General features: G+C 37.1%; 1 protein-coding gene across 13 annotated transcripts in view; it reads right to left on the minus strand.

Annotated features, from left to right (window-relative positions):
- HECW1 (HECT, C2 and WW domain containing E3 ubiquitin protein ligase 1) overlaps nt 1-17,525 on the minus strand; it is a 544,009-nt gene that overhangs the window by 170,528 nt on the left and 355,956 nt on the right. For all 13 annotated transcript variants that reach the window (XM_054692293.1, XM_054692292.1, XM_054692290.1 and 10 more), the window contains one exon: nt 8,045-8,214. In XM_054692293.1, the coding sequence (XP_054548268.1) occupies nt 8,045-8,214 (170 nt within the window). The remainder of the gene's footprint in view (nt 1-8,044; nt 8,215-17,525) is intronic.

Consider the following 17,525-nt stretch of genomic DNA (forward strand, 5'->3'; position numbering starts at 1 on the left):
AGGATTCTCCACGGAGGTGAGCAAATGGCTCCAGGCACCATTGGAGAAAAATAGGAGGAGACCTACAAAGAGCCCAAGGCCAGCTAGTAAGCTTCTGTGGAAAAACAGCGCGCTTGAAAAGCACACGCGGATTGGGGCTGCCCAGGTCGCACAGCCTGCGACCTAGACTATCGGGGAGATGCTGGAGAGCCCTCATTGAGGTGAATGTCCCTCACTGAGTAATCAGAAACCAAGCACCCAGACATGGGAGCGGCATGCGAAAGGCGCCATTTCTGCAGACACTGAACTGGGCTACAGCCCGCGTCCTGGACCTGAGGGCTTTGGGAACTGAGAGCCGGGGCATGAAATTTGGGGCATGGGATCCCCATGATGGTGGGGCACAAGGCAAACACAGCACCCCCACGCCATTGAGGCTCTCCAGGCCACTCCCACTCTTCCCCCTCTCCTCCCCACCCCCAACGGGGTTAAAAACAGTTCCCAAGTACACCAGGAAAGATTTCTGGCACCAACTAGCAGCCAGGAAAAAAAAATCACCAACACTCTATAGTTGAAAACCAGGGATCCGAAAAATACCCTCAGGCGCTGAGAGAGGGTGGGTCAAGCAAACAGGGGTAAGGAGGCAAATAAGGCATGGAGCAAGACCCCATCCTGGAACTGAGCCAGGCACAGGATCCAGGGCATGAGAAGCACCAGAGCAGCGGGGACTGCACAGGGTGACAGCCAGCGTTTTGGATCTGATAGCCCTGGAACTGAGACCTAGAGTGCAGAATTCAGGGCGCAGGATCCATACAGCACTACAGTGGGTGAACACGGGGCAGACACAGCACCAGGCTTGAATAAGAGCCCCTGCGTTGAGGTGCTCCCCTCCCCTGCCCCCCCACTACTCAGAGAACCACTGGGGAAAAGCACAGGTCAGCAAGTACGGGTCTCTGGGGTCACCTCGTGACCAGAACTAAATCACCAACTAGCTGATTCCCTGTTGGAACTGAGTAAATACAGAGGGAGGGAACTGTAAGGGACAGAGCCCCGCAACACAGCATCAACACCCTGGTGGAGTTTTGGCCTACAAGTGTTGGTCTCAGTCTGGTAAACAGTTTCCAACACCCCTAAAGGAGCACTCCAAAGAGATGCCTGCCAACACCAGTGGCACAAAGTCCCAACACATAGAACTAATTAGAAAGCAAACAACAGAGAGAAGAATAATAACCAAACAAGCCAGCAGGAGGACACACCACAAAAAGAAATACAGTCACCAGAGCTCAACAATGACATGGAAGAATTTCTCGACCTATCAGATAGAGAATTAATAATCATCCTGATTAAAAAGCAGAAAGAAAACGAAAAGGAAAAAAATGATTTGAGACAAATAATCACTGAACTGAAGAATGAAATTGAGACCTTAGGAAAGGAAAGAAAATAAATGCAGGAAATAAAAAGATTACTAGAAGAGATAAAGAACTCTGGGAAAAGCAAAGAAAACAGGATCGATAAAATGGAAGAGCGGATCAGTACTATAGAAGATACAGAAATAAAAAGAGCCAAGAGAAAAGGAGAAAGAAGTACAAATGAAGCAGTATGAGGAGACTCTTAGACAATTATCAGACTCCACGAAGAGAGGAAATGTAAGAGTTATAGGCATTCCAGAAGGTGAGGAGAGAGAAAAAGGAAATGAGAAATTATTCAAGGAGATAATTGAAGAAAACTTCCCAAGCATGATAAAGGAGATGAATATAGACATACAAGAATCGAGAAGAACTCCCAATTACCATAATGAAAAGAAAACTACAGCAAGACACCTAATAGTAAAGCTTGCAAGAGTCCAAGTAAATATAATGTAAATATAATGAAAGTAAATATAATGAAAATATAATGAAACTGTAAAGGGGGAAGAAACAGATAACTTTTGAGGAAAAACCAATCAGGTTAACTTCTGACTTCTCCGAAGAAACATTCCGGGCAAAAAGAGAATGGAGTAACATATTCAGCAAACTTCAAGACAGCAAATGCCAACCAAGAATACTTTACCCTGCAAAGCTCTCCTTCCTCTACGAAGAAAAATATGGACCTTCTCAGACAAACAGAAACTCCAGAAATTCATTATAACTAAACCCCAACTCCAAAATATTCTACAAGAAGTCCTAAAGCCAAAACTAATGGAGGAATGAACAAGAAGAACACAATAAAGCAAGGAATGAAATCACAAAAAAGATAAACAAAATGGCAAACACAAATGCCAACATATCAATATGAACTCTAAATGTAAATGGATTAAACTCATCAATAAAAAGACACAGAGTAGCAGACTGGATTAAAAAAACAAAACCCAAACTTCTGCTGTCTCCAGGAAACACATTTAACACAAAAGATAAACATAGACTGAAAGTAAAAGGTTGAAAAACAATCCTACCAGCAAATGGACCAAAAAAGAAGGCAGGAACAGTCATACTTATATCAGTTGAAATAGACTTCAAATTAAAAAAAGTAAAAAGAGGGCCTTCCCGCTGGCGCAGCGGTTGAGCGCTGGGTTGCGAAGCTGCCCGCGGCCTCTGCGGCGCCGGATCGATCCCAGGCTGCTCCCCGGCCATCGGAGGAGGGTTCCACATGGCGCGCAGACCTCTCCTGCCGCCCGCTGCTCCCCTCAGCAGTGTACTTCGGTCCTTCTGCCTGCTCTGCTCCCCGCTCTGGCTCTGGTGAATTCTCTCACCCTCCCGCACTTTTGACTGTACCCAGTGCTTGTATAAATAAATAAATAAATAAAAATTAATCTTAAAAAAAAAATAAAAAAAAAAAGTAAAAAGAGACATAGAGGGACACTACATTATGATCAATGGGACAATACATCAGGAAGATATAACACTCATCAATGTATACTCACCAAATGAAGGAGCACCAAAATATATTAGACAATTATTATTGGCTCTGAAAACACATATTAAAGAAAATACATGTATAGTGGGAGACTTCAACACCCCACTCTCACCTATGGACACATCAACGAGACAAAAAATAAACAAAGACACTAGAGCCTAAATAAAGATATAGAACTCATGGACTTAACAGACATCTATAGGACACTGCAGCCAAAAAAATACAAGTACATATTTTTCTCAAGTGCGCATGGATCATTCTCCAGAATTGATCACATACTGGGCCACAAGACAAACATCAACAGATACATGAAAATCAAAATCATTCCAACTATCTTCTCTGCTCATAAAAGCATCAAGCTAGAAATAAATCATTAAAAGAAAACAAGGAAACTTCCCACTTCATGTAGATTGAAATCCACACTACTGGAAGACCACTGGACTAATGAGGAGATCAAAGAAGAAATTAAAATATGCTTTGAGTTGAATGACAAGGAGGACACCATTTTCCAGAATGTATGGGATGCTGCTAAAGCAGTAATAAGAGGAAAATATATAGCAATACAGCTCACATCAACAAACAAGAAAGAACTCAAAGAAACAACCTAACCTCACATCTTAAAGAACTAGAAAAAGAACAACAAAAAACCCTAAGGCTAGTAGAAGAAAGGAAATAATAAAAAACAAAGCAGAAATAAATGAATTAGAAATTAAAAAAAAAATCCAAAAGATCAAGGAAACCAAAAGTTGGTTCTTTGAAAAAATAAACAAAATAGACAAACCTCTAGCCAGGCTCACAAAGAAAAAACAGGAAAAAACACATATAAATAGGAGTATAAATGAAAGAGGAGAAATCACAACAGACTCAGTAGAAATCAAAAGAATAATAAGAGATTATGATGAACACTCATACACAAACAAATTTAACAGCCTAGAAGAGATGGACAAATTCCTTGAGCGATATAATCATCCAAAGCTAGACAAAGAAGAAATAGAACAGCTAAACAGACCAATTACAAGCAGCAAAATTGAAGCAGCATTCAAAGCACTCCCCAAAAACAAAAGCCAAGGCCCAGACGGCTTCACAAATGAATTCTACCAAACATTCAGCAGTGAATTAGTGCCTACCCTACACAAACTCTTTCAAAAAATTAGAAAAGAAGGAATACTACCAAATACGTTCTACGAAGCCAACATTATACTAATACCAAAACCAACCAAAGACAGCACAAAAAAAGAAAATTACAGGCCAATCCCCCTAATGAACACTGATGCAAAAATCCTCAACAAAACCTTGCCAACAGAATCCAACAATGCATCCATAAGATAATTCACCACTACCAAGTAGGATTTATTCCAGGGACACAAGGATGGTTCAACATCCAAAAATCAATCAATATAATCCAACACATCTACAAAAAGAAATATAAAAACCATATGAAAATATCCATAGATGCTGAGAAAGCATTTGACAAAGTACAACGCCCATTTATGATAAAGGCCCTTGAAATTCTCGGGATACAAGGAACATACCTCAACATCATAAAGGCCATATATTTACAAGCCCACAGCCAATATCATTCTCAATGGTAAAAAGCTGAAAGCATTCCCATTAAGATCTGGAACAAGACAAGGATGTCCACTCTCACCACTGCTTTTCAACTTAATACTGGAAGTCCTAGCCAGAGCAATAAGACAAAAGAAAGATATACAAGGAATCCAAATAGGCAAGGAAGAAGTCTAACTATTATTATTTGTGGATGATATGATAATATACATAGCGAACCCCAAAAACTCCACAGAAAAACTTATTCAGCTAATCAATCAGTTTAGTAAAGTGGCAGGATACAAAATAAATGCACAAAAATCAGTAGCCTTCCTATACACAAACAATAAATCTGAAGAAGAAGAAATCAAGGAAACCTTTCCTTTTATTTATTTATTTGTTTGTTTGTTTGTTTGTTTGTTTGTTTATACATGCACTGGGTACAGTCAGAAGTGCTGGAGGGTGAGAGAATTCACCAGAGCCAGAGCAGGGAGCAGAAGGACCGAAGTACACCGCTGAGGGGAGCAGCGGGCGGCAGGAGAGGTCTGCGCGCCAAAACTTTCCTTTTATATTGAAACAAAAAAAAATGAAATACTTGGGAATAAACCTAACAAAAGAACTAAAGGACCTATACAAAGAAAGCTGTAAAACACTGTTAAAAGAAATAGAAGTAGACACAAAGAAATGGAAAGACATCCCCTGCTCATGGATCAGAAGAATTAAAATTATGAAAATGGCCATCCTACCAAAAGCAATCTACAGATTCAATGCTATTCCAATTAAAATTTCAATGTCATTCTTCAAAGAAATAGAAAAATATTGATGAAATGCATATGGAGCCACAAAAAACCCCAAATAGCCAAAACCCTCCTGAAAAAGAACAGAAGAGAATGGAGGCATCACTCTCCCAGATTTCAAACTATATTACAAAGCCATAATAATCAAAACTGCATGGTATTGGAAGGCACCAGAACAGACACATGGACCAATGGAACCAAATAGAAAACCCAGAAATAAACCCACTGATCTATGGTCAACTAATCTTTGACAAAGGAGCAAAGAATATGCAATGGAACAAAGAAAGTTTGTTCAATAAACGGTGCTTGGAAAACTGGGTTGCTACATGCAAAAGAATGAAGCTTGACCACTACCTCACACCATGCACAAAAACCAACTCAAATGGATTAAAGAACTAAACATAAGACCTGAAACCATAAAATACATAGAAGGAAATATAGGCGAAACACTACATGACATGCACCTCAAAGACATCTTTACAGACACATCACCCAAAGCAGTGATAGTGAAGGCAAAGATAAACAGCTGGGACAACATCAAATTAAAGAGATTCTGCACAGCAAAAGAGACAATAACAAAAACAAAGAAACCCCACTAACTGGGGAGAAAACTTTTGCGCACAGCACTAATGATAAAGGACTGATCACAAAAATCTACAAAGAGGTGATGAGACTCAACAAAAACAAAGAAAATAATCCAGTCAAAAAATGGGCAGAAGAGCTAAAAAGAAACTTCTCCAAAGAGGAAATGCAAATGGCCACTAGGCAAATGAAAAAATGTTCAACATCACTTGCAATCAGGGAAATGCAAATCAAAACTACAATGAGATACCATCTCACACCAGTGAGAATGGCACATATTAAAAAAAACTAGCAACAACAAATATTGGTGAGGTTGTGGAGAAAAAGGAACTCTCCTGCACTGCTGGTGGGAGTGAAAACTAGTCCAACCCCTATGTAGAGTTGTGTGGAGATTCCTCACCCTACTAAAGATGGAGCTTTCATATGATCCAGCAATTCTACTCCTAGGTATTTACCCAGACACAGAAACATTAATTCCAAAGAGCACCTGCACCCCTATGTTTATAGCAGCACTGTTTACAATAGCTAAGCTTTGGAAACAACCCAAATGCCCAAAAATAGATGACTGGATCAAGAAGATGTGGTACATATACACCATGGAATATTACTCAGCATTCAAAAAAGATAAACATATGCAATTTGCAGCAACATGGATGGAGCTGGAAGGGATCATGCTCAGCGAAATAAGCCAGAAAGAAAAAGAAAAATACCGGATGGTCTCACTCATAACAGGAATCTAGAAAACCTAAATAAGGGACCAGGAAAAGAATAACTATAAGAAAGAACAAAATCAAAATCAACAAACGGCTATGAACCAGAGACACACTTTGGGGGGGGGGCGCGGAAAGGAGGGATTGGGGTCAAAATCAGCAGGTTACAATTGTATGGGGAATATAAAAATAAAAAAATAAATTAAAAAAAATCACTGGAAATCAATTATCCTTAATCTGAACCTCATCAGAGACAGGAAGGCAATGAAGAAGCTATAAATAATTGGTGAGTCTAACCAGAACTGATGGAAAAAATAATTCATGATTCCTCATTCCACACTAATGGTATTATCAATGCTTCACTATTGATTGGTAACCAAATAATAATTGATTTATAACCAAAGTTTATAAATCTGTTTCTCTTGTGTCTATTTAGGATCTACAGTGTTGCCCTTCTATATTAAGTAGGCCTTTTAAATTACATTTTTAAGAGACAATGAAAAAGTTTTTTTCCCATATATCTAAACTATACTTTCTTGTCAAAGATGCTTGAATGTTCTACATCAGAAATGATCTACTTTGAAGAATAGTGGAAGTAATCTTGTCTGGAGCAAGAATTTTTGATAATTGTTTAAGATAATCTAATGCTTATATTGAGGATAACTAATTGAGGACAAGTAGTAACTGGTCAGTCTGGGATTTGAATGAAGGTTTGGTTGGCTGAAAAACTCCATTTTTAACTACCTCTCTTATATTTTAAACCTCCCTGCTTCCCAATCCATGCAGTTTTCAGGTTATACTTTTCAGTCAAAGCATGAAAATTAGGCAGTAAAATGGATTGTGACAACTTTCTACTAGTTTTCGAGGAGAGGATTTAGTCACTATGAGGTTGATTCATACATGTGGCTTTATTGAAAAACTTCCTACCTCATTTCTGGAGGTCAGATACATTTAGGAATGGCAAAAGACCTTAATTAGACCAAACAAGCTATTCAATACTCCAAGAATTTGCTAAGCACCGTGCAAACCATGAATAGGGTCAACAAATAGGTTTCATGTCTACTCAATCTATCAATATATAACCACCAGGTATATTCAAGTGTTTATTGATTTACCTATCCTGGGAAAATGACATTCTTAGACTTTCTAGAACTGATCTGGTAGGACACCTTTAAAATTTGGCATTCTTGCTTGCCATCTACATACAGCGGAAACATGTAAAAGCTCTCAGATTAAATCACTTTTTCTTTCTTGTCCCATACAAGGTGCAGGTGCTTCCAAGTGCAGGTTCTGGGTGAGAGGGAAAGGTTATCACATGGCTACTTAGTTTAGCCACAATTAATAATTTCTTTGTACTTCCCTGAGGGACTTGATCAAGATATCTAAGAGCTGCAACCCATAGAGAACATGTCTTCCTTCTAAGATCAAAGGAATAATGAGAGTTTGGAGTTCTCAGAATGGAGGGACTAGCATACAGGCCGCTCCATAGTCAGTCAATTCACTTTTCCATTTAGGCTTCTTTTTATGGCCCACAGCACTCACCTCGGCCTGCCAGATGGGGTTCACAGTGTTGCCTATGATCTTGGATCTCCTCTCCTGTCCATGGTGAGGAAGGGCAGGGAATATGCTGTGTTTCCCAGGTTGAATAGAGATCTTCAAGTAAGGGTCTGGATTGAAAAACATCCCTTTCTTCAATCCCATGGCCTGAAAATCTAAGGTGAAAGATCAAATTAGACTTTCAAGGGAGAAAATTTCACCTAAAACATAGATGACCTTTTTAATCTTTAGATTAATTTTCCCTTAATTATTAATAGTGACTGATATGTCTACATAACTCACTATTTGAAACATTTATGATCATATTGTAAATCATTTTGAATCATTTGGAGGGGTGGGAGTCCTTGGAATAAACCAACACAACTAGCATTGGGATCACTATTTTTATCAAGAGAGGCCATTGGCTCTTACTAAACTGAGCTGTGGCATTCCTCAGACAAGTTAAGATAATGGGGTGGAGGTGAGGGACTGAGGGCCACCTCAGAAAACTTAAGTACACATTGAGGGAGGAAAATTTGATGGGTCTAGATGATGGGTCTTTTCTGCAAAACGAAGACATAAAAAATAAAAAGAAATTCAATTAATAAACATCTTTACCAGTAAGGAAACAGAGAATTAATAAAAAGGAAGAGAACCATGTTGTTATGGAGAGTAAGACACTGAAATTTAATTTGTTCCATTTAATTGAAATTGTCTGATAATATAAAATCTCATGCTGTGGAAAGAGATTGAGAAAGAGAGCAATATATACCTTTTGTGATAAAGGTTGATAGTTACTCTGAGATAATTTAAATTATTTTTTCATTTATTGGAAATATGTTAATGATGTCAGCAAACATAATAATATATTTTTTCTTTTATGAGAAAGACAACTACCAGATTTTTTCCACTCATAGGTAAAACATAAAAAAAAAAAAAACAAGTAACAAACAAACTAAACCAAAACAAACCCTACAAATTTGACTGTAGAATTGAGATTACCCGAAGGACAGAGTGAGGGGCAACCGTCAAAATAGGAATGGGTTCCAATGGACTATGGTGAAGGATTATGTATACTTTGGTGGTGGATGTGTTGTGATAACACACATTTGAAAGCTGTGATCCTGTTCCTCTAAATCACACATAATGTTGTAAACCAATTTTACCTCCATCCAAAAAATCATAAAATTAAATATTTCTATTATTTAAGTATTTCCCCCCAAATTATTCATATTTACATATGAATGAAAGAAACTGAGGTAAAGATACATGGTATAAATTGTAAGGTGTTTAAGTAATTTTTTACTAATGAATAAGTGTGAGAGTTTTTAATATGAATTTACTTAAAAGTTATTTTGAGTTGATTCAAGGTTTTTTCCATAATGAAATTATTCTTAGTATCCTGCATTATAATATATAGTCATGAGGAGAATAAAAGGATAAAAACATACAGCAAGCATGAGAGAAATTTGCAAAACCCAAATGGCACGAGAGTAGTGTGTGGTGAAAGGAGGTAACCCAGCAGCCTATCTAGAAGGTGGACCCGGGATAGAGAACCAGAAGCAGGACTTCGGGAGGTTCCCACCATCTCAGAACTAACAAAAGTGGCTTACTGGATCTGAACTGGTTGTGCGAACTGTGAGGTTCATGCTTTCCTTCTGGAAGTCTGAACTTTGGTAAGATGTAGGCGGGAAGTACCTCTGTAACCAGCTTCCACTAGAAACCTTGGGCGTTGAGTCTGGAATGAGCCTTCTGGGTATACAACATTGCATATGCATTGTCACAACTTGTTGCTGAGGAAATGAAGGCATTGTGTGTGACTCCACGGGAGAAGATTAATGGATTTTGCGCCAGGTTTCCATCAGACTAGACCCCGGGCAGCTTTTTTCTTTGTTTATTTGCTTTATATTCTTCCAATGTAATAAATCATAGCCATGAGAGTAACTATATGCTCAGTTTTCATAGTGAATCAACAAGTCTGCAGGTGCACCTGTCCCAGGGTGTAACAGCCTTACAAATTTACTTCATTTAACTTTGTTATACCTGTCTCAGAGTACAAACGACATGCAAATTTATTCATCATAAAATAATCTGACTACAAGCATTTTCATCACTACCACTACCACCTACCATTTATTGTCAACTTACTAAATTCTGGGAATTATTCTATGCCCTTCAAATACATTATCTGACTTAATCCTAATCACAGACTACAAGGTAAATGTATCTAAATTTAATAAGAGAAAATGGAGGATGATAAACTAAGTAACTTTATTAGGTCTTCAGAGATGGTCAATTTAGCAATGAAATTTGAATCTGTTGTTTTGATTCCAGAGTATGTGCTTTTAAACATATGTTGTATTACCTTTTATTAAAAAAAATGTCAACTTTGGCATAGGTTAAATTTTCAAGTGCAAATGGGTCTTTTTCTACACCCTCTGTAGTCTGTCAAACAAAAAGTCTGTACCTGCATCTACACATCTTATCATATATTGGATAACTGATTAATCTGATTCATCATTTGTTTTGTTTTCTAGAAGGAAACATATCGCTTAATTGCTCACACATTTATTGTTCCATATTAATCTTATTAACTTTTTAATAACTCCTCTGTCAATAATTTGGGATAGTGATCAGAATTATATTGAATTTATGGGCTGGTTTTGGAAGAAATGTAATGTCATTTATAATATCAAAATTTTTCACTCAAAAACATGTTTCTTCATTTTTCAGGTCTTCTTTCATGCCCTTTAGTAACTGTTTATACTTTTCTTTATACAAACGTATAAGCTTCAGTTCAATTTGGATACTTATTAAAATATGTTTCATGGAGTAAAAACGTTTGAAATCTACTGCAATGAGACTTAATTTAAAAGTGCAATAATTTGGGAGTTAAGTTGACTTATATTTTATAATAGTTATGGCATACACACTATTGAACATTGTAACTTAAGGAAACTGATGTAACTCAAGTCTCTATTTGTTCAACTATGAAATTATTGAATGAATACATATAAGAACATGTAGGGTTTCATTATTTCCCAAAAGTAATTTTTTTTTATTTAAGAGTTCTTAATTTTCCTTTATTTTTGACTCTATTGTTGTGGTGATAAGAAACACTTTTAATATTTTTAAATAAAGGAGGAAAAGAAACAGAATTGTAAGATTTTTTTAATTTAAAGATTTATTTATACAAGAACTGGGGTACAGGCCAGATGCGCAGGAGGGTGAGAGGATTTACCAGAGACAGAGTGGGGAACAGAACAGGCAGACTGACTAAATACACTGCTGAGGGGAGCAGCGGGCATGACAGGAGAGGTCTGGGACACCATATGGGACCCTCGCCAGCTGGCTGGGATCGAAACGGCACTGCAGAGGCTGTGGACAGCTTCAGAGCACTGCGCTCAACCGCCTGTGCCACCAGGGGAGGCCTAAGATTATTTTAAATTGTAGTGTAGTGTCAACCATTGTTAGTCTTTTTTTTCTAATTTTTTCCCTCAGTATTCTTCTATATGTAGTTGGGAATCATATTGAATGTATAATATTGCATTCTAATTATTTAAGGGGGGGGCTGGGATCTTCCCATGCAGTTTATTTTATATTTTATTTAATTGATTTGTAAATTTTATACACAACTGTATAATTTTGGGATTACAATTTTCACATATGTACATATGCTTCACTCACCATCCAATAAAGCACCAGTGCCAAAAACCAGTCACCTTCCCGCCTTTGTTTTCTCCTCCCTTTTGGTCCATGTGCTCTCGCAACCATTGTATTTTTCAGACTCTAAGGATTACTTTTGATGTGTTTTCCAGTTTTATTCCTTTGATTATTGCACAAATGAGTGAAATCATCGTGTAATAGTTTTTTACTTTCTGAATATTTTTAGCTAGAATAATCATCTCAATCATACACGAAAATCCATTTTGACCCCAAAAGGTACTATTTCAGGTTTTTTTTTAAAAGATTTATTTATTTATTTATACAAGAACCGGGTACAGTAAGAAGTGCGGGAGGGTGAGAGAATTCACCAGAGCCAGAGTGGGGAGCAGAACAGGCAGACTGACAAAGTACACTGCTGAGGGGAGCAGTGGGCGTGGCAGGAGAGGTCTGCATGCCAAGTGGGACCCTCACCAGCGGCCAGGGATCGAACCAGCACTGCAGAGGCTGCGGGCAGCTTCGCAGCCCAGCACTCAACCCCTGTGCCACCAGGGGAGGCCCTATTTCAGTTTTTTAAAAATAGCTAAGTATGGTTCCACTGAGTATATATTCCACAATTTCTTCATCCAGTTGTCTGACAAAGGATATTTAGACTGGTCCTATGACTCTATTGTGAATAATGCTGCTATGAACATAGGAGTGCTTAAATCTTTCACAGTACTGTTTTCGCATTTTTGGGGGTAAATACCTAGCCGTGGTATTCTGAATCATATAGTATTTCCTTTTTTTGCGGAAAAACCTTACAATTATCCACAGATGCTGCATCAAATTATTATGCATTCTCACAATGGATGGCTATTCAAATTATTATGCATTCTCACAATGGATGACTATTCCTTTTATGTCTCATCCTCATCAACATTTGCTGTTTCCAGTCTTTCTGATACACACTATCGTCATGGGAGTGAGGTGATATCTCATGGTGGTTTTGACTTGCATTTTCCTTCCTTATAATATGTGGTTTTCAGACTTTGTCATGTGTGTTTAGACCATTTGAACATCTTTGCAGAATTACCTGTCTTTTTCCACTTTTTGGTTGGGATTTGTTGTTGTGTTTTTTTTTTTTTTTTTAAAGATTTATTTATTTATTTATACAAGCACTGGGTATAATCAGAAGCGCAGGAGGGTGAGAGAATTCACCAGAGCCAGAGCGGGGAGCAGAGCAGGCAGACTGACGAAGTACACTGATAAAGGGAGCAGCAAGTGGGGCAGGAGAGGTCTGCCCGCCATGTGGGACCCTCTCTGGCAGCTGGGGATCGAACTGGCGCTGCAGAGGCTGTGGGCAGCTTTGCAGCCCAGCGCTCAACCGCTGCGCCACCAGGGAGGCCCTGTTGTTGTTTTTTGAATTGTATGAGTCCTTTATATATTTTGCAAATTAGCCACTTGTCAGACATGGGATGTGGAAATATTTTGTCCCACTCTGTAACCTTTTTGTTTTTGTAGCTTTTGTCTTGGTTTAAAAAAAAAGAAAAAACCTTTTAGTTTGATGTAGTCCCATTTGTTTATTTTTTGGTTTTGTTTTCTTTGCCATTGGAGTTTTGTATCCAAATACATCTCTTTAGTTGAAGTCCAGGAGTGTATCACTTATATTTTCTTTTATGATTTTTATGGTTGCAAATTTTATATCCAAGTCCATTTTGATTAATTTTTTGTCTATAGAGTTAATTAATAATCTACTTTGCTCCTGCTCCTGTCTCTCTTCCACCTCCTCCCTCTCTCTGCAAATGGCTGCCCAAGTTTCCCAAAATTGTTTGATAGAATGTCTTCCCTTCTTCCATTGCATGGTCATTGCTTCTTAGTCAAATAATTACTGTCTATATTTGTGTGGGTTTATTTCTGAGCTCTCTATTCTATTCTATTGTACTGTGTTTCTGTTTTTGTAACAACATCTAACTATTTTGATTACTTTTGCTATAAGTATAATTTGAAGTCAAGTATTGTAACACCTTCATTTCTTTTTTTTTTCTTTTCACTTGGTTTTTTTTTTTTTTTTTTTTGAGCTATTTGGAGTCTTTTGTGGATCCAGACAAATTTTATAATCGTTCTATTTTCTTAAGAAATGTCATTGGGAGGGGCCTCCCTGGTGGCCTAGGGGTTAATTCTCAGTGCTACTACCACTTGGCCCAAACTGACAGCCTGAGTTTGATCCCTGGCCAGGGAGCTGACCCACAGTGCACAGCAGACCTCTCCTGTTTTGCACACTGATCCCCACATCAGTGTATTTCAGTAGATCTGCCCATTTTGCTCCCCACTCTGTCTCTGGTGAATCCTCTCACCCTCTCCCCACCTCTGGCCTATGCCCCATTTCTATGTAAAACATAAATAAAATCTTAAAAAATAATGAAGAAGAAGTATTGGGATTTTTTAAATCAGTAGTACATTAAATATGTAAATTGCTTTAGTTAATATGGCCATATTGACAATGTTTATGTTTCAAATTCAAGTGAAAAGAAAGAGCAGATATTATAAAATACAAAAATAGACATGAAGTGACATGAAGACAAGAATGGAAATCATATTAAACTGGAAGAAGAGAGAATTTTGGAAACTGAGTATATAAATAAAAAATGACACAAATAGAAAAAGATTGAGAGATGAGATCTCAGAAAAAAATGGAGAAACATGATGAGAAATGTCAGACTCCATAAGAAGAGAAAACAAAGATAATTGATATTCCAGAAGTTGAAGAAAGAGAAAATGGAGCAGAGATTCTATTCAAAGAAATAACAACAGATACCTTTCCAAAACTAAGGAGAGAATTAAACATGGGTATATAGGAAAAATGGATATCCAGGAAACATTTCTACCTTTCTATGTTTGTTTGAACTGCTAAGATATAACATTTATTTATTTATTTATTATTTCTTTTAAGATTGTCATTCTAAAATCCTTGTCTGTTTGGCCCTGAAATTCTATGTTATTTATATAGTTCTCTAGACTTCTATTTTTTTAAGTTTTTCCATTCTGTGTTCAGATATTCTTTGTCTCCTAGGTGTGTGTGTTGACTTACTTGCTTTTTTTCTGGTTGAGCCATTCTGGGTTTAGTTTTTTCTTCTTTGTTTTACTTGGGGGCAGGTGAGGGAGGGAGAGAGCAGTGGAGTTCAAAGACTTAGTCTCAGTTTTGATGGGGAAGGAGGGCTATTCTAGTCAGGAAGATTTATACTACCCATTTTCCTCTTTCTTCAGAGTAAGTTCTGTTCATTGCTTCATGGATCCCAAATTCTAGGTCTCTACCTTTGTGGTGCCCTTTTCTGTGGTGCAGCAGAACTCTATTTCTTTTTCTTGCTCTGATCTCCCAGCAGTGAGGGGGATGGGCCTCTGCCACCCACACTACTAGCAGTCAGATTCTCTGTGACTAAACCAACAATCCCCCCACCTGTATATATGCTTGTCTGCATTCTCCCTTCACTGGAAAGTCCTTGTGAAAAAGATTCAACACACCAGGCCTTTGTGCTTCACCACCTATGTCAGGCTTCACCACCAGGTTGACTAGAATGGCCATCACTCTGGTTGCAACATTCCTTGCCTGTTATTGCTCTGCCTTCATGGCAACCACCAACCTCCGTGCAAAATCTCTATTGGACTGTTTCCTTTAGCTGATGATAAACCTGTGAGATTACCTGTAAGTATATTTTAATTTTTCTTAGTTGTACTAGGAAGAGGTTATTCAAAATTTCTCTATTCTTCCACCCTACTCTAATGGCTTTTAGAATATTTTGTAATGCATAAACAAATAAAAATAAATCTTACAAATAGAATATTTTGTAAACATACTTCTACAGAGTATATAGTAGTTCATTATTTGGCTTTATGATAGTGTATTTTATCAGTGCCTAATTTTAAATGCTTATTTGTTCCAATATACTTGTGAATAAATACTTAACTGTTTTTCTGATTTTTTTTAGAGTATTCAAAGAATAATTAATTAAAAGTTAAAAGGATAAAACTTCCCTAGGAAATTTATTACCTCTAGGAAGTGATTAAAAATCCAAAATATATTAGCAAATTTAGAAGTAAAGCAGTTTTATCAACATTTTTGCTATTTTATTCTTGAAAGATTTCCAGAGAAGGAAATCCCACGACTTTTTTTGGTTTTATCTCATTTTAAACCCTAAAAATAATATTAGTCCTTTCATACCACAGTATCTATAATTCTTGCTTTTCATGATATAGCTCTTTTATGCAGAAGAGATTGTTCACATTTTATTTTAAGGAAGATGTAAGGTGATGTTCTTTGAGCACTTGCAAATATGAGGAAGTTTTCCTTTAGTTTCTTACATTAATGAACCTGCTGGACATATAAATCTAGAGCTAAAATATGCCACCTTTAAAATTCTGTAATCTTATTTCATTATTTTAGCATTCTGTACTACAGAGGAAAAATCTGAGGTGAATGTGAAGTTTATTCTTTTGTATGTGACATGTTTTTTTCAGTCCCAATATCTGCTGTGTTTGTAATTGAAATTAAAAAAATATATATGTGTATATATATATATAGGCATTTGTCCAATTGTGGGTCTCTTCACATTATCTTATTTTCATAGCACCTCATGGTATAATTAAAAAATTTAAATTTATCTTCAGTCCAAGAAAGTTGTCCTCTATTGTTGTTTCTGTCCAGTTAGTTCTGATTCAATTTGTTCTGATCTCTTCAACACAAACACTGATTATTTATGCTCTGTATGTATGTATCATGCATCCCCGCCCCCACTGCCGTTGTTGTTTGTGTTTTGCCCTTAATGTATGCCATCTGGAGATACTCTCAAATACGTCTACATATTGCTTATTCCAGTTGTTTAGTGGTGATTGTGCTTTTTAATGTGTTAAAAGCACACAGTAGAGACAGGAATTGTTTTCTGCAGCACCCAGGAAAGAATCAACCCTGCTGACACCTTGTTTTTAGTCCCTTAAAATCATTCTGGACTTCTGTTCTCCAGAACTGTAATAATACATTTCTGTTGCTTTTAAGTCACTTGCTTATGGTAATTTTTTTTACAGAAGTAATAGATAACAAAAAACTTGGGTTTCTAAATTTTTATTTTTGCCAGTTTTAAAGAGTTCCTGCTTCTAAACGTTTCCTCATTGTAGATTTTTTTACTTAATGGCTTTCATATTTTACTATGTTTTGTTGAAAGTGCAAGCAGATGATTGATATTCTACTTCTTTTCATTATATAGCTATCCATGAAATACCTTTTGTCTCCTGAGTATTATATCCTGCAACTTTTTAATGAGAGAGAATACATACTCCACAAAATCTTCAAGTCAAAATGCCTACATTTATCCACATTAGGTTTCATAGTCCTGGTATTTGTTCATCTTTTTAGCTTGGTTGTCTAACTCGTTGCTGTGGAATCCTCATCCCTGAATTCATACTTAAATATGACTAACTTTTTGATACTTTTTGGTCTTTGATTGCTTATAGATTTGCTGATATTTTTGATATTATTTTTCTTTGAGGCACGGAATTTATTATACTTTAAGCAATAATTACTTATTGCTCCCAAATAGACTTATTGAATTAAACAGTGTAAACGTTTAACAACTGAATGCTGTGCTTTCATTACTATTCCTGGATTGTTTCCTCATTTCTAACTTTAAATATGTCAAATTTCATTGCTGTAATTTTGGCCTTATAATAACTGTAAGAAAAATGATAGACTGGTGGGGGTCGGGGTAGGGGGAACTGTAAATAAACCAGTCCTGATCATCTTAAAAGTAGCTTTATGGGGCCTCCCTGGTGGCACAGGCAGTTGAGTGCAGGG

Source organism: Talpa occidentalis, unplaced genomic scaffold (genome assembly GCF_014898055.3).
Source record: "Talpa occidentalis isolate TD23 unplaced genomic scaffold, MPIMG_talOcc4v2.1, whole genome shotgun sequence".
NCBI lineage: Eukaryota > Metazoa > Chordata > Mammalia > Eulipotyphla > Talpidae > Talpa > Talpa occidentalis.